At 38.8% G+C, this 18,570-nt stretch overlaps 1 protein-coding gene across 6 annotated transcripts in view; it reads right to left on the bottom strand.

Annotated features, from left to right (window-relative positions):
- Positions 1 to 18,570, bottom strand: part of pigg (phosphatidylinositol glycan anchor biosynthesis class G) — a 37,100-nt gene that overhangs the window by 15,778 nt on the left and 2,752 nt on the right. For 4 of the 6 annotated variants that reach the window (XR_006309076.1, XM_043674251.1, XM_043674249.1 and 1 more), the window contains exons 2-7: positions 16,580 to 16,785; positions 15,098 to 15,307; positions 10,057 to 10,245; positions 8,398 to 8,536; positions 4,759 to 4,971; positions 2,590 to 2,807 (exon numbers count right to left, since the gene is read on the bottom strand). Coding sequence is in view for 5 of the 6 variants with exons in the window: in XM_043674251.1 (XP_043530186.1) it covers positions 2,590 to 2,807; positions 4,759 to 4,971; positions 8,398 to 8,536; positions 10,057 to 10,245; positions 15,098 to 15,307; positions 16,580 to 16,785 (1,175 nt within the window). In the remaining variant the exon portion in view is untranslated. Of the gene's footprint in view, positions 1 to 2,589; positions 2,808 to 3,346; positions 3,360 to 4,758; positions 4,972 to 8,397; positions 8,537 to 10,056; positions 10,246 to 15,097; positions 15,308 to 16,579; positions 16,786 to 18,570 lie in introns of those variants that run through there. The other 2 variants (XM_043674253.1, XM_043674252.1) reach the window with 2 other exon arrangements.

The following is an 18,570-nucleotide window of genomic DNA, read 5'->3' as shown; positions in this document are numbered from 1 at the left end:
ACTCAATCAAGTTTGTGAGACATGATTTCCCATGCACAAAGCCATTTTGACTGTCCCGAATCAGTCCTTGCCTTTCCAAATGCATGTACATCCTGTCCCTCAGGATTCCCTCCAACAACTTGCTCACCGCTGACTTCAGGCTCACTGGTCTATAGTTCCCTGGCTTGTCTTTATCGCCCTTCTTAAACAGTGGCACCATGTTTGCCAACCTCCAGTCTTCCGGCACCTCATCTGTGACTATCGATGATACAAATATCTCAGCAAGAGGCCCAGCAGTCACTTCTCTAGCTTCCCACAGAGTTCTCGGGTCCTGATCAGGTCCTGGGGATTTATCCACCTTTAACTGTTTCAAGACATCCAGCACTTCCTCCTCTGTAATCTGGTCATTTTGCAAGATGTCACCATCTATTTCCCTACAGTCTATATCTTCCATATCCTTTTCCACAGTAAATACTGATGCAAAATATTCATTTAGTATCTCCCCCATTTTCTGTGGCTCCACACAAAGGCTGCCTTGCTGATCTTTGAGGGGCCCTATTCTCTCCCTAGTTACCCTTTTGTCCTTAATATATTTGTAAAACCCCTTTGAATTCTCTTTAATTCTATATGCCAAAGCGATCTCATGTCCCTGTCATAAAGTCATATAGCAAAGAAACAGACCCTTCAGTCCAACTCATCCTCGCTAACCAAGTTTCCTAAACTAAACTGGTCCCACTTGCTTGCATTTGGCCCATATCGCTCTAAACCTTTCCTATTCGTGTACGTGTCCAAATGTATTTTAAATGTTGTAACTGTATCTACCACTACCTCTGGCAGTTCATTCTGAGAAAGTGTATAAGGTATGAGCAGGTAGGGAAAGAGTTAATTTTTGGGTTTTATGAAACAAAGGCTCAGCTAGCAAGACTTGGATCAGATAAGAACTTGCAGTAAACAATGAAGTGCTGGAGGCAAAGGTGGTGAGTTAACAAGGTGAAAAAGCATTCATTATGTAAAGCCAATTAACAAGGCGAAAAAAGCATGCATAATGTGAAGCCAGTTAACAAGGTTAAGAACATCCATTGTATAACGCCAGATGGCTTGTATAACGCCAGTGTTGATGATCGCTGATTGTAAACGGTCACCCAGTCAATTTAGATGTTGCCTTACTTGGAAGCTGCTCCCTGTAAGTAACTATATATTTCCTTAAAAATCTGCTGTTCAAGAGAAAACTAAGATCTCATGTCTCTGTGCACATGGGCGATTATTGTCTCTCCCTCTAGGGCCCGGAATAAAGATGAAGGAGGTAAAGCCATACTGTTTCTCTGAGAGTTTTGTTTCGATGAGGCAGGAACAGGATGACAATTCCACACAGCGAACCCAATTAGAAAAGACCCATTTAGTTTTATTGTCCTTTTTGTAATTGAATAGGAATTAGGAGTTAACCTCACTGCCCGTGGCTGATAACGAGGGGTGTACTTTCATGGATTCCTATTCCTGCTCATTATTCAGAAACAACTTACACCCTGTGGAAAGGACAGAATCAAAGTGCAGAGTCCCCAGGGTCAGTCTAATCTGCTAAATCTGGATGGCTGGGTTCACACAAGGCCCAATTAGTGCCATTATTTACTTTTCTCTTCAAAGGCTTGCAAGAGTTTTCCTTTTCAAACATGCATCTGGTTTCCTTCTGGAAGTTTTTTTTATGTAGAATCCCAACAGTGTGGAAGTAGGCCATTTGGCCCATCGAGTCCACACTGACCTCCCTGAAAAACATCCTACCCAGACTCAGTTCCCTTTCCCTATAATCCTGCATTTCCCATGGCTAATCCATCTAACCTACACATCCCTGGACACTGTGGGCAATTTAGCATGGCTAATCCACCTAACCTGCACATCTTTGGACCGTGGAAGGAAACTGGAGCATCTGGAGGAAACCCACACAGACACAGGGAGTTGCTCGAGGTTGGAATTGAACCTGGGTCTCGGGTGCTGTGAAGCAGTAGTGCTAACCAATGAGCCACTGTGCCGCCTTCATTCTTTCAGGTGATGTATTCCAGATTGTTACAGCTTGTTGTACAAAAAATGATTACCAGTCCGTTGCCAATACCTTAAACTTGTGCCTTCTAGTTACCCACCCTCTGCTTGTGCAACTAGTTTCCCCACATCTACAACAACTTATCATAATTGTAACTACCATCATTATTCTCACAACTACAATGAATCTCCACTTAACCCTCTCTTCATCAAGATGTAGTCTGAACTTTTCCATTCATGAAACCGAAATAATAAATTATTGAGACTTTGAAGAAGTGCTTCGCCATGTGTACTTTGCAATTAAACATTGCAGAAGAACCCATAAACAGACCCTTCTACATAAATATAAAGCCCTAATGCTTTGTTCAGCAGTGCATCCTGGATATTTACAAAGTGGCTTTTACTAACATGGTGAGTGATGCACTCAAGCAGAGAATATGTGTATGCACTGTGTACCTGTAAAATAGTTGCATTGCAATCCAATTGCTTTGTCACTGTCCTCTCTATACAGTATAAAATTGTAAATACCCAAATATGGAAAAGGGAAGAGAAAATAAATCAATGTGCAAAAGTTCCTACCTCCAGCACAATAATCGTGCCCATAATCATGGAGTACATATCATACTGTGCCACAATTTTGGAAAGTGAGGAACTCATTAACTTCAAGGCATCCAAATACTGCCTCAATACCTTCTTTCCTAGGTTTGCGAGAGTCTCTGAAGTATTACCTTCGAAGTAAAGTTTTATCCAGGAACCATGAGATTTTTGTGCTATTCCAAATAGTTTGTACCCAACATCTGTAAATAACAACTTAGTTAGTCTGAGGGAAATTATTACAATGAAAGCATTCAACATTCTATTCCCTATAATAATCAGCTGTGGCCAAAGAAGGGCAAACCATTCCGATCCTCTCAGGAACATGAAACGTTTTACAGCTAGCAAGCCTGAAGGTAGCTTTAGGAAGGTGATGTATCTTTACTTTAAAGCAGGCACATGCCCAAGCTCATGATACAAATAAATCTTTGTTGTCCATTAATCAAACAATTATAGTATTTCATTTCCTTTTATTCCAGAAATCTAAAGTTTTCTAAAAAGTTCCTGTGGGACACCTTATAAAACACATTTGAAAACCTACTGCACTCCATCCATCTATCTATCTATCCAGAATTCAATCAATAAGTATTAATTTGCTAAATACAACTTAGTATTTAGAAGTGCCACATCAAGGTAGCTTCACACTAACAATCCTTAAATCATGGATTTCAAATGTTTATCCACAACTGACTAGTTCATTATTATACAATTTATAGCTGAACTTAATTGGTAGCACTCTTACCTCTGAACCATTTGTTCCAGTTTCACATCTGATTCCAATGCAAAAAGTACCAAGTCAAGAGACTGGATACTGAGTACTTTGTACTGAGTGAATGCTGGACTGTTTCTGATGCCATCTTTTGGATGAGGTGCTAAACCAAAGCTCCCCACCTGCTTACATCAGGTGCATGTGAAAGATTTTCAAATAAGACCAGGGGAATTAACACCAGTGTTCTGGCCAATATTTCTGGCCGTTACTCCATTGTGGTCTGTGAGCGTTTACAGTACATAAATTAGCTGTCGCATTTCCTACTTTACAGCAGTGACTACACATCATAAACTACTTAATTGGCTGTAAGCCCTGTGGTCATGAAAGGCACTATATAAATGTGAGTCTTGTTTGGTTTTAGTTTATGCTCTTCCCCTTCTTACATAATTTGCTCTTACCAACCTAGTTCATATATTTAAAAATGGCACTGAGAGCCTCTCTTACTTTTCTGGCTATTTCACAAGCCTAGGATGAATACAGTCAAGGTCCTGTGGCTTACCACCAAAATCTTTTTGAAAACCTATAAATGAGGTGATTTGAACATAGTAAAACACCGCAAGATTCTTCACGGGAGAATTATCAGATGAAATCTTACACATATCCAGATGTGAAGGCAGGAACTAAAAGCTTAGTCAAAGAAGTAAATTTTAAGAAGCATCTGAAATAAGGTAGCAAGGCAGCAAGAAATGTAGAAAATGAACTGCAGAACCTAGACAACATGGCTGCCAATAAAATTGGAAATACAAAAGGTCAGGGTTGGAGAAATGTAAAGCTGAAGTGTTGTAGAGCTTTTGGAGTTAGAGATTAGCAATCTGTTGAGGCAATGGAAATTGGAAATGTTCAATTCAAGTTTCTAGTAGGAAAGAAGCTAACATAGGTCATTGGGTGTGATGGCCAAAGGGCACTTAGTTAGCTGAGAATAGTCACAAGTGCAATAATTGGAAGGGTGGGTAACTTTATAAACTATTCTGACATTCCCCCATTGAGGGTAGATAACAACAGGGCTTTGCATGTGATTCAATTTGAATAAACTTGGAACAAGGAGGCTTGAAGGTGCATAGTGTGTGCCAGAGGTCAACATACTGTGATGGTAGAAATCTTAAAAATCTCACTGTGTATGTGCCTTAAAGAGCCAAAAGCACTTTATTTTCCAAAACTGACTATCAGGACAAAATGAAGGGGAATATTTTCTAAGCTCTCTAAGAAAAATTCGATTTTTGGTCTGACAATATTAAAACACATGACAGTAAAGTGAGCTGGCAAATGCTTATGACAAATACTCAACATCTCTAGCAGTTTTTAAACAAATCTCAAGAATTGCTTCTTACCTTTAGAAATTGACATGAAATCTTTCAAAATTCAGTGTGATGCTGGTCTGACCTTACCTTTTTCATATGTAGGAATACTTTCTTGAACCAGCTTACTAAGTTGGTATCCATTAAGATGCAAATATCTAAACTGTTCCCTTAAAGACCTTTCCTCAAGTACCCTTAGGATAAGACACCCCAAATTGTTCCTTGGAATAGGCAAACCCAGTCCTAACGCCAAAGTGGAGGTGAGGTCTGTCTGCTCAACATATTCAGAAACAGTGAATGAATCTGTAAGTTAGAGAATGAAATTGAATAATTATAGTATCTGAAAATTTAACATCAGACAAAACGTATTAACTCTAGATAATTTAATTCCCAACGAGGAAAAGGTAATAGCAGAGTTCCACTTAAAATGCATCATATTCTGGCCTACAAAAACACATGAGAATTTTCAAGAGCCAGGCTTACAATTTACGATGAATTAGTAATCAGTGCCAGTTTTTTCAAAACAAAAAAGATCGACGTTATACGAGTCCTTGGCCAAAGCTGTTCACATGTAACAGACCTGGTTAAAAGTCTCAGCAGCAATATATTTGTAACTAAGTTAATGTAATGAAACAAAAACAAACTTTTCATCAGATCTATGGGTGGCACGGTGGCTCAGTGGTTAGCACTGCTGCCTCACTGTGTCAGGGACCCGGGTTTGAATCCCGCCTTAGGTGACTGTCTGTGTGGAGTTTGCACATTCTCCCCGTGTCAGTGTGGGTTTCCTCCGGGTGCTCCGGTTTCCTCCCACAACCCAAAGATCAAGCGCATTTGCCGGGCTAAATTGCCCATAGTGTTAGGTACATTAGTCAGGGTTAAATATAGGGTAGGGGAATGTGTTGGTCAGGTGACTTGGCCATGCTAAATTGCCCATAGTGTTCAGGGATGTGTAGGTTAGGTGAATTAGTCAGGGTTAAATATAGGGTAGGGGCATGGGTCTGGGTGAGTTGCTTTTCAGAGGGGTCGGTGTGGACTTGTTGGGCCAAATGGCCTGTTTCCACACTGTGGGGATTCTAAGAACTGGTGAAGCATCACCAGACTTGAAACGTTAACTCTGCTTTCTACTCACAGATGCTACCAGCAATTTCTGTTTTTGTTTCAGATATCCAGCATCTGCAGTTTTTATTTTATTTTATTATTAATTTTAATATTATGTAACATGGTCTTCTTTAACGATATTCCAAGTCATTCCATAATGGATGTGTATTCTACCTGTATGCTGGAACATAGCTGTCAATGATAACCTTGTTTCGTTATTAAGAGCTAGAGACATCCTGGAAGCAGGAATTTTCTATAGTTGAATGACACAAAATGGGGAATACTTTCTATAGATCATTTGCGCCATGACACCAAGCAGGACAATGATAATTCTAAATGGTACTAAATGTGGGTGCTTGCAAACTTATTAACTTTTTGCGTTTTGTTTCCCTGCAAGATTATAAGTTATCAACCAGAATACTAACTGTTAAAATATAATTTTATAAATAGAAATTAAAATTTAATTTTCATAAATACTTATATAATCAAGTAGGAAAACCTAGAAGTAAAACACAGTATAGAAAATATATCAAGACAGAGAGATTTTAGGAGGTCATGACAAGTTTTGCTGCATATACTAGCCAAAAGCCAAGAGTCAGAATTAAAATCCCTACAGTATGGAAACAGGCCCTTCAACCAAACGAGTCCACACCGATCCTCCAAAGAGTAACCCACCCAGACCCATTCCCCTACATTTACCCCTGACTAATAACCTGCACAATGGGCTATTTAGCATGGTCAATTCACCTAAGTTGCACATTTTTGGATTGTGGGAGGAAAGCTGAGCAAAACCCACGCAGACACGAGGAGAATATGCAAACTCCACACAGACAATCGCCCGAGGCTGGAATCGAACCCGGGTTCTTGGTGCTGTGAGGCAGCAGTGCTAACCACTAAGCCACCGTGCTGCCCGAGTTTTTAAAAAAATTGTCTTATCCCTAACCCCAGTCCTCAGATCTTGAATGCTGTCTATGAGAAACTGGTGCAAGAATGGACTTTAGGTGAGTCGGTCTGTGGGTTAAGAAAGCATGATGTAAACCCTTGATACAGTAATAAATACGAAGGGTATTACGTAACTTTGACAGGTTAGGAACAGAAGGATATGTAGACTAGAGAGAGAGAGAAAGACAGACAGACAGAAAAATAAAGGAACAAAAACAGAATTTGCTGGAAAAGCTCAGTGGATCTGGCAGAATCTGTGAAGAGAAATCAGAGTTAACATTTTGGGTCCGGTGACCCTTCCTCAGGGTATGAAATATTAACTCTGATTTCTCTTCACAGATGTTGCCAGACCTGCTGAGCGTTTCCAGCAACTTCCAATTTTGTTTCTGATTTACAGCATCCACAGGTCCCTATTTATTTTTTCAAAAAATAAAGGAGCTTGTGGACCAAAAGATCTAAAAAGAAAAGTCATTATGTAATCGCCATCCAGTCATAGTACAGGAAATATAGGAAGTGTATAGTCGACGTTATACTATAAATCACTACCTGTGTTCATTGCTATAGCTTACCTGAAAACTTAATAAACGTGTTTTGATTTGATCTTATTAAAAATAGTCTTGAGGCTGAACTTATTGTCAATCCATTGTCAAAATGATAAGGGGCTCAAAATCAACATTGTAGTACAGTACTACTAATAACGTGGTTAAGTTTAGCTAACTGAAGATGGCTCGAATACAGTGCAAGCTGTATTGCAAATGGCTGCTTTACTTCTCTCCTACGTACAATGTTCTTCTGGATTTCTGTCCTCCCACACTTAAACAGTGCAATGACATCAACACTGCACTCTCTTCTGAATCCAAAGTATGTGGGTTCAACTTCCCACTCCAAGTTAGTAAACTAATTAAATACAGATGCTGTTTCAAAAGAATAATTTATCTTATCATCCCACATGCAATCTGAATTACATATAATTCAATACAGAAGAGATGTAACTGGTTGCTCCATGTGGGCAGGCAATATTCAGTGTCTTGAAGAAACTCCTTCACTTCACACTTTCCAAGATAATTACTGTACTAACGCAAGAATAAATTAAGGGTGAAGGCAGTTAATAGGACAGAAACAGAGAAAAAGAAGTTGATAATGTGTTAAAATATTGCTTTTGCCACTGGGTTCAAATGCAATCCACAATGTTGGATAAACGTTTCCTCTCAAACTACATAAACTTAAATGGTCTAAGTAACATGAATTTAGGCAGTCCAACAGGTATCTGCTTTTAACACAAAACTGGCCTCAATTCATCAATATCAGCATTAATCGGAGTGTTACTTCCCTGATTTGATGCAATAAATAGACAACTTACATCTTCATTTAGCGAAATGTTTTCAAAATCAGTAAGCAGTTAAACAGAAAGGATTGGTGATGGAGAAGTCAAAATTGAAAATTATTTACAACTATTTTTTGATCTTTCTAATTAAGTTGTAATGTTTTACATTCATTTAAAATTTCCACAGAGCTAAGCAACAGTCATGGCTTGAATATAATTAGGATGATTTAATCAAGAAAAGTTGGAATTATAAAATTAAAACAGAAATACTCGAAAGGCTTAGCAGCAAAAGATCTAAAATAATCAAACACATCAGACAACAGAATTGTTACAGTGTTCATTCAAAGCGGTTTCCTGATCCTCACCTTTCTTGCTGAAAGCAGGACTGAGAAGAACCAATGGAGTGTTCACTTCATGACTTGAAGCTCCTCCATGACTACCTGTGTCTGACATTCCATGATCTCCGCACAATATCAATAAACTAGTCAGAGTCGTTTCACCTTGCTGCAAATTACCATTCAAAACAAAAAGACAAACTTTATACCAAAACACAGGGTATAATTTGCAACACATTTCAAATATATTTTTTAAAATGTAAAAACATGCAATATTCCTAACATTTCCAAGTAGAAATATGTTCTTTAACTTGAATTTTCATTAATGCAGTATTCTTTACTACAGGCTCACATCTAGGAATCACACAACATCAGGTTATAATCCAACAGGTTTTTTGGAAGTATATGCTTTTGAAGCGCAGCTCCTTCGTCAGGTAGTCAGTGGAGCAGGAGCATGGGACACAGAATTTATAGTGAAAGATCAAAGTGTCATGCAACTGATGTGATGTATTGAACAAACCTAGATTGCTGTTAAGTCTTTCTACGTGATTTACTATAAATTCTGTGTCCTCTGATCCTGCCTCACTAGTTACCTAAAGAAGGAGCAATGCTCTGAAAGTTAGTGCTTCCAAATAAACCTGTTGGACTATAACCTGGTGTTGTGAGATTTTTAACTTTGTCCACCCCAGTCCAACACCGGCACTTCCATATCATCAAAAACTAGGGAAGATGCTTAGGAACTGGGCGACAGGTTTAGATAGTAGATTTGGATTGGCTCAGGCTTGGAAGGACGAAGGGCCTGTTCCTGGGCTGTAAATTTTCTTTGTTCCTTTACAGAACAGATTTAGTGAAGAAAAGAGAACTGTAGGATGGGAGGAAAAGGATAAAAGCTAGAAGGAAAATGATGAAACAGTAACTAAGGAGGACTGAACATTAATAACTCTTCAAAAGTATTAGTAACTTCTTGGTGAATCTGCACAGTTCAACCTCCAGAATTAACACATCTTTCTAGATGTTTGGTTTGCAAAATTGAACACAGTACTCCAGTTTAGCTCTGGCCAAAATTCTTTGCAACTGAAGGACCACATTCTCATTTCCGAATTCAAAATTCCCTTTCCAGTTCTGGTCGCACATTTAAAGGAAAGGTATTATTAAGCTGGAGAGGGTTCAGAAGAGATTTACCAGGATGTTGCTGGGTATGGAAGAGTTGAGTTGTAAGGAAAGGCTAGATAGGTTGCCACTTATTTCACTGGAGAAATACAAGTTGAGGGGCAACCTTATATAAGTTTACAAAATCATGAGGAATATAGATATGGTTAATGATAGGTGTCCTTTCCCTTGGATGGGAGATTTCAAGACTAAGGGACGCCTTTATAAGGTGGGAAGAGAGCGATTTAAAAAGATATGGAAGGCAAATTTTTTTACATAGAGGGTGGTTCGCGTGTGGAATGAACGTCCTGAGAATGTGGGCAGAATTATAACATTTAAAAGACATTTGGATAAGTACATGAATAGGAAAGGTTTGGAGGGATATGGGCCAGGAGCAGGCAGGTGGGACTAGTTTAGTTTGGGATTATGTTCGGTAGGGACGGGTTGGACCGAAGGGTCTGTTTCCATGGTGTATGATTCTATAAAGGTCAACATTCCACTAGCCATTATAACATGAGTGAAAAGTTTACTTGTACAAACCTTGGACAGTAGTTCCATGTGAATCTTCTGAACAATGTTATCCATTTCACTGAGTTTTGGTCCAACCAGGTGACTATCTGGTCCAGCCAGATGACCAATATGATCTAATCCAAGGTAATGCAAAATTAATAAATCCCAGTCACTTCTTTTTAATACATTGTCCAGATGGCGTGTTACATTATGATCCACCTGTTAAGAAAAAATGCATCGGTAATGGAAAGTCACAATCTGCAATAACAGTCAATATAGTAGTATACATCTACACCTATTGTTTAGCCGAGAGAAATTAAAAGTCTTCACTTTTTCTGGGACTACAGGATGAAACCTGTTTTCCACAAGATGGAAACATCTACATCAAAAGAACTTTTGTACTAAACATCTGAACACAATTATTTTTCTAATAATCAATGAAACAAGGACATGAGTTTGCATGAAGAGAGCTAATTTATACATTTTCGCATCCTGAGGATGCTTTACAACCAATTAATTATTTTAGAAGTACAAACATATGCCATCAACTCAAATGTGGCAGCCAATTTACACAATATCCAATAAACAGCAATGGGATCAATGATCAATTGAAATATTTTTGTGGGGTTTGTACAGTGATCTGTGTTCACGAAGATTCTGGAAAAACTCTCCTAGAAATACACATCAATTTAATATTTTCATGAATATGCTTATTAAATATAGGAGTGGGAAGAGGCCATTCGGTCCATTTAACTTGCTCCAACATTCGATAGGATCACGGCTGATCTGAATATGGCCTTAGGTCACTTTTCTGCTTGTCTTGCGCCCAAAACCCTCAGCACCCTTGCCATTCAGAAATATGTCTAACTCAGTCAATGATACAGCCTCCATCATTCTCTGCGAAAGGCAATTCCAAAATTTAATGACTCTCAGAGATAAAACACCTCCTCTGTGTTAAATTTTAGTAACTGGGCCCAAAGTGCCAGATTCCCCACATCAGAAAACACCTTGCTGTATCTAAACTGTCAAGCTCTGCAAAATCATACAAGCTAAAATAAGGTACCTACTAAATCTTTTAAACCCCAATTAGTGTAGGTTCAACAAAATAATATTTCGTAAAACAGTCCCCTCATCCCAAGAACCAGCCTAGTAAATCTTTTCTGAATTACTTCAAATGCAAGAATGTCCCTCCTAAAATAACAAGACCAATATGGTACACAGTACTCCAGGTCCAGTCTCACCAATGTTCAGCACAGCTGTTACAAGGGTTCCCTACTTTTATACTCCATCCACTTTACAATAAAGGCCAAAAATTTCAATTTGTCTTATTAATTACTTGCTGTATCTGCGTGTACCTGCTGTACCTAACTTTTTGTGATTTATGTACAAGGCCACCCAAGCCCTCTGTACTAATGCATTATGCAGTCTCTCTCTAATTAAATAATATTCAGCTTTTTTAATCTTCCTACCAAAGAAGATAAGTTCATAATTTCTCTCAATACATCTGCCAAATTTTTGCCTACTCATTTAAGTTATGTACATTGCTTAGCAGATGTCGTTCCGCCTCAGAACCCGCTTTCTACTTATCTTTGTATCATAGGCAATTTCAGCTACAATAGTTAGTCCCTACGCCAGATTTATTAACATAGACCGTGAATAGTCGAGTACCCAGACCGATTCCTGTTGTGCTCCATTAATTACAGCTTGAAATGTGTTGCTGGAAAAGTGCAGCAGGTCAGGCAGCATTCAAAGAGCAGGAGAATCGACGTTTCGGGCATGAGCCCTTCTTCCTGAAGAAGAGCTCATGCCCGAAACGTCGATTCTCCTGCTCCTTGGATGCTGCCTGACCTGCTGCGCTTTTCCAGCAACACATTTTCAGCTCTGATCTCCAGCATCTGCAGTCCTCACTTTCTCCTATTAGTTACAGCTTGCAAACCTGAAAATAACCGGACTCTGTTTCCTGTTAGTTAGCCAATCCTCAATCCACACTAATACATCACACCCAAAACATTTACTCTTACTTTTGGCACCTACTACCTGTATTGCTTTTTTGGTTCTCCAAATGCACTACATTCACTGGTTCCTCTTTATCCACCCTGTTTGGTACATCCTCAAGAAACAACTTTGTCAAATCTGACTTTCCTTTCACAAAACCACATCAGCTCTGCCCAATTCCATTTTGATTTTGAAAATATCCAGCTATTACCTCTACAAAAATGGATTCTTAATTTTCCCAATAACAGATGTTAATGTTTCCTGATTGCTGTTGCCCTCCTTTCTACAGTCAAACTGTAGTGACCTGTACAGAACCTGGGGAATTTTGGAAGATGATAACCACCCTTCCACTACTTCTAAAGCCAATTCTTTTAAGAGCCTGAGATTCAGGCTATCAGATTCAGGGAATTGCCGGTCTTCCATCCCATTAGTTTCCTTGTATGTTTTCACTGGAGATCGTAATTGGTTTAAATTCCATGCTCCTTTTTGTTTTCTGTTTTTATTTTACTTCTTGTGACTTCTCCTTGAAGACAGACAAAATACTTGGTCAAAGCCTGTTTATATCTGAGAGTTTTGTTTATTTTTGTAAACTTGTAAAAATGTTAAATTTCTAATAAAAATATCTATAAAAAAAAAGCCTCTGACATTTGCTGGTTTGCCATTATTAATTCTGCAGTATCACCCTCTAAGATGCTTAGTTTAACTCCACTTATAAAGATTTCAACTATATGTTTTTTATACTACTTTTTATTTTTCCTCACAACTCGAATTTCTCCCCCTTTATTATATTTTTAGCCATCCTTTGGTGGTTTCTACAATGTTCCCAATCTTCATGGCTACCATTAATCTTTGCAGTACATCTTTTCTTTCAGCATGATACTACCCTTAAAAGCTTAATTAGCCCTAAATGGTGTATCCTCTCAGAGTCTTTCTTTCTCAGCGGAATACATCTTTGTTGAGAGTCATGAAATAGCTTCTTCAATGTTGCTGTACAAGAGCACATGGTTTTGTTGTACATGAAAAGGGAACACAGTGTAGGGGTAACATATTGCATGGTTAACAAAGTGGTTAGTTAACAGGTTGCAGTAAGTCGGGATAAATAGATTGCTTTTTGGGTTGGTGAGTTGTAACTATTGGGAGTATCGCAAAGGTCACTGTTGGCTTCTGAACTATTTAGAATCTACATCAATCACTTGGAAAGGCAGACTGATTTATGCTTGCTACATTTACCAATGACACCAGGGAAGGTAGGAACAAAAAGAGAAATTACTAGGAAAGCTCAGCAGGTCTGGCAGCATCAGTGGAGAGAAATCAGTTAACATAGTTTAGGAAGGAAGACCGCAAGAGGAAGTAGAGAGTCTGCAAAGGGATGTTAAGACAGGTTAAGTCATTAGGAATGGAAAATAACTGGCAGATGGAGTACAACATGGGAAAATGTGAACTTGTCCATTTTGGCAGCAAGATTAGAAAAACAGTATGTTATGTAAATAGATAGAAACTTTAGTGTTCTGGTACAAGAATTACAGCAAGTTAATGTACAGTACAACAAGTGATTAGGAAGACAAAGGTAATACCAATGTTTATTGCAAATGGAATGGAATATAAAAGTAGACAACTGCAGCCACACAGGCAGTTGGTTAGACTGCATCTAAAGTATTATTTCGAGTTTTGGTTTTTTTGATAAAGATATAACTACCTCAGAAGCAGTTTGGAGATGGTTCAATCAATTCACCCCTGGCTTAAATGGCTACCATGTGAAAGGTTGAACAAACTAGGCCTTTGTCCTGTGGAACGTAGAAGAATGAGAAGTGATCTTACTGAAACATACAAAGTCGGGAGGGAACTACATTAGGTAGATACCAAGAGGAGGTCTCCTTATATGGGGAGCTCAAACTAGGGGGCATACATTAAGAATAATAGTTCTCCCTTTTAAAACATAGATGATGAGAAATGCTAACTCTTATAGGGTCATTACAGAGTAGGTTTCCCTTTCACAGAAAGCAACGAAGGCCAAGATAGATACATTTTTGACAGTCAAGGGTCATAAGGCTGCACACAGGAAAGGGGAGAGGAGACCATACCCAGTTCATCCATGATGTGATTGAGTAATGCAGCAAGCTTGAAGGGTCAATGGCCTACTCCTGTTCCTTTGTCTGCTACTGTCTCACTATTATGTGAAATTTTAACCATTTTTCCTGACTCACAAACCAACTCTGCACATCTTGATATTTGCATGCATTTAAGTTTAATAAACTAAATTTTAGATCCACATTTCTCACTCTTAAAATGAACATGAAACTGTGTTGTAATTATTCTTACCTGGGGGATCCTTCACTATGAACTCATTAATTAGTCCTGTCTCATTACACATACTTGTCCCCAGCTGGATGCAGAATGTATTGTTCTGAGAAGGTTTGCCAATTTCAATCACCCAGTTACATCTGCCATTTCAATTTTTCTAATATATGTTGAAGATTAAACACGTACAACACCCAATCATGCATCAATTACAAATCGGAGGCTCTGTAACTAAACTTCAGATTCTGGTCAAGCTTTTTGATCTTTCCCAAGTGATGCTTTTGCAAAAGTAAAACTGTTGGTAGCTTAAAACTAAAAGGAAATTGATATTTTAAAATGTTTAAGTTTAAATTTTGGTTTTATGCAGCATTAAGTTTCAATCTTTCCTTTGGGCTGAAAATAAACATTGAAGGGGTTGGGAAGACAGGATGGAACATCTTTCTAAGAAGACTTTCCCTGACTGCTCCTGAGGTTACCTTGATCTCCTTATTGTGTTACCATTCCAGCTCCTGTAAAAGCTCCATTTGATCAGAACCAACTGCTTTAAATGGGAATTTATTTCACATTAATCAAAGAAACACTGTTTAGCCTCTTGCTCCATTTAAACACATGCACAAGCATTTTTTGCTTCCTTTCTCTGATAAAAATCAATTTGCACAGTGAATTGAATTGGTTATATTGAGGCCTTGATATCCAAAATATCTGGACAGGCCTCAAACATTCGGACAAAAATCACCCACATTTGGTCCAACACAAAACGTGTCGAAAGTTTACTTACCTCAGTATAATCAGACACAAAGAAAGAAGTAGTCCCATCATATTCTACAAAGTGATCTGGAAACAGTCGAATCCAAGTGTCATCACCGTAGAACATGATTCTTTTTCCAGCACTTTTTACCTGCCAGATCAGATTGTCTTCCAGCAGAGTAGGAGAATTCAAGTTCATGACGACATCAATAAATCCAGGAATTCTGCCAGTCATCATTGCCTAAACAGACCCATACAGTTCACAGATAAACACTGGACTATTTCATGCATTTCAATAAATATGTCCAAAGTACAGCATTAGTTTTCAAATCCTATTGTATAAAATATTCAAAGTTGAAAAATAATACCAGTTTCTCTTACAGCTCCGAATGAACCAGAATCTTTTAGTTCAAGAGTTGCCAGTATAACGCCCATGTTAAAAAACATAATAGAAGAATAAGTCAGCTGGTTATCTAACAGTCAGCCAGCCAATCACAGGTAGTACTTAAGTTCATAAAAACCAGGATATAATTAACACGCAACTGAAGCAACATGGATTGATAGCTGGCAAAAACTGACAAAAGCCCAACATTTCAAAAAATAACAGAATACGTTGATTTGTCCAGTCTATTAGAATATATTCTTTCAACATTATACACCACTCAGTCATGCATCAATTAGGAAAGGAAACTGCCAGGAGATCGATGTGAGGTACAGAGTTCCTCACTTTAGGTTGCCCCAGCTTAAGTTAGTTTGATGTAATGGTGGATTTTTAAAGGGGACTGGAATTCATATTTGCATTAATGTTGTTCCACAGCAAACATGATATAGGGTTGTGTGACCTGATTGGTGCAGTTTTAGAGGGGCCTCCTCTGCTTTATGACTCTCTCACTCAACAATCACAGCGAGTGTTCGGGAAAGGGAAGCAGGAAGGTCAGTTAGCAGGAATGGTAAAGAACAGTGAGCAAGAACTAAGTATATTTCTTAAGGTAACATCTTAAGAGATAAGTGTATTTCTTTTTTATTTTATTTTAAAGTCATTTGATTTATCAAAATATCAGGTATATCTTTAAACCTATAAGACAAAATACATTTTTTTCAGATAGTAAAGATCCAACAGAATCCAAACAAAATTTACTATGGTTAAAATGGGAAAATGTAATTCACCTTTCACTTAAAGTTACACTTTTCAGGAGCACAGCAACAATATTAAACAAGGAATTACTGTCATGAAATAGACCAAAAAAATGACAGATAGAATTATGGAAAAATAGAAAAGTGAATAAATTAGAGTTTGAAATTAAAAAAGATAAACTGCACGTTCAATTAGGGACAGCTAAGCTATATGGCATCAGATTCATAAGACATTAAAAGCCACACCGCAAGTGATGTGGGGCCCAAATAAAACTAATGGAATAGTCGAATTTTGTGGCAAGACATATAGAATATAAAATTCCCAATGTAATGATAAATCATTCAACATTAGAGGAAAATTAACTTTTTCAATTCTTACCTTAATTCTGGGCATTGTGACTGTTGGCGGCCAAGCTTTAGCAATAAAGCTGAGAGAAGAACCATGTTCAACCATATGTCGTGTATATGGCATGAACTGTCGTCCTTTTGGTCCAAACACAAAGTCTTCTCTCAGAGCATCCACCAACATAATAACAACCTTTCCAAACAACGGAGATGGCAGTTTTGTCCAGTTTGAAGCAAGACCTAAGTCAAAAGAACAAACAGGTAGTTTATTCATATTTTAACTTAAAAATAATTTGATATCCCTTGCACTGTTCACAAGTAAATTGGTATTTTCAGCTACAGTGTAAAACATAGCTGCTAATTGTGACTATCCTTTTCAAGCCCCTGCTCAGTTACTCCACATGAGGCTTGTTCAATTAAGATATAGGCTCAAGTTTAGATTAGATTCCCTACAGTGTGGAAACAGATCCTTTGGCCCCACACCGACCCTCCAAAGAGCAACCCACCCAGACCCATTACCCTACATTTACCCCTGACTAATGCACCTAACACTACAGGCAATTTAACATGGCCAATTCACCTAATCTGCACAACTTTGGACTGCAGGAGGAAACCCACGCAGACACAGGGAGAAGGTGCAAACTCCACACAGACAATCACCAGAGGTTGGAATCGAACCTGGGACCTTGGTGCTATGAGGCAGCAGTGCTAACCACTGAGTCATCATGCTGCCTCATAGCACTATTTCTGATGTTAGCTTAAAGAATCTCAAGAGCTTTGTCAGGCATCATCTATCATATGAATTAAATTTCTGCATTTCAATATAATTCAAGCGTCATTGCATACTCCTTTTTTATCCACTTGTGGGTGTCGCTGGCTGAGCCAACATTTATTGCCTGTTCCTAGTTACCCTCAAGAGGGTGGTGGTCAACCGTCCTCTTGAACTGCTGTAGTCAACATGCTGTAGGTTGACCCACAATGCCCTTAGGGATGGTATACCAGAATTTTGACCTAGCAGCAGGGAAAAACAGCAATGTATTTCCAAATTAGGAAGGTGAGTGGTTTGGAGGGGAACATGCAGGAAGTGGTGTTCCAATGTATCTGTTGCCCTTGTCTGTCCAAATGGATGTGGTTGTGGGTTTGGAAGGTGCTAAGGATCTCTGTTGAATTTCTGCAGTGTATCTTGTAGATAGTGCACACTGCTGCTACTGATTGTTGTTGGTGGAGGGAGTGGATACTTGTGGATATGGTGCTGATCAAGCAGGCTGCTTTGTCCTGAATATCAAGTTTCTTGAATTATTAGAGTTGTGTATGTCCAGGCAAATGAGGAGAATTCTATTAAACTCCTGACTTGTGCTTTGTAGATGGTAAATATGCTTTGGAGAGTCAGGTGGTGAGTTTCTTGTTGCAGTATTCCCAGCTTCTAACAGCTCTGGTAGCCACTGTATTCATATGGTGAGCTGAGTTATGTTTCTGGTCAATGGTAACCTGCATGATGTTGATGGTGGGGATTCAGTAATGGTAACACTATTGAATGTCAAGGGGCAGTGGTTAGATTTTCCCTTATTGAAGATGGTCACTGCCTGGCATTTGTGTGGTGCAAATGTTACTTGCCACTGGCAACCCAATATTGTCCAGATCTTGTTGCATTTATACATGGACTGTTTCAATATCTGAGGAGTCACGGATGTTGCTAAACATTGGGAATATTTGCTAATGTTTGCACATTCTGACCTTAAGGTGGACAGAACGTCATTGATGAAGCAGCTGTAGATGAGTGGGCCTAGGATACTACCATGAGGAACTTCTGCAGAGATGTCCTGGAGCTGAGATGACTGACCTCTAACCCGGCACCACCTTCTTGAACGTCTCCCACCTGCCCATCTTCCTCCCCACCTATTCTGCTCCACCCTCCATTCTGATCGATCATCACCTCCAACCTGCATCCAGCTATCGGCTTTCCTAGCTACCTTCCCCTCCCTCCAGCCCCAACCCCGCCATTTATCTCTCAGCCAACCTGCCCCC

Source organism: Chiloscyllium plagiosum, chromosome 32, assembly GCF_004010195.1.
Source record: "Chiloscyllium plagiosum isolate BGI_BamShark_2017 chromosome 32, ASM401019v2, whole genome shotgun sequence".
NCBI classification, from domain to species: Eukaryota; Metazoa; Chordata; class Chondrichthyes; order Orectolobiformes; family Hemiscylliidae; genus Chiloscyllium; species Chiloscyllium plagiosum.
The sequence above is the reverse complement of the archived record's forward strand: the minus strand, read 5'-3'. Positions and strand labels throughout refer to the sequence as shown.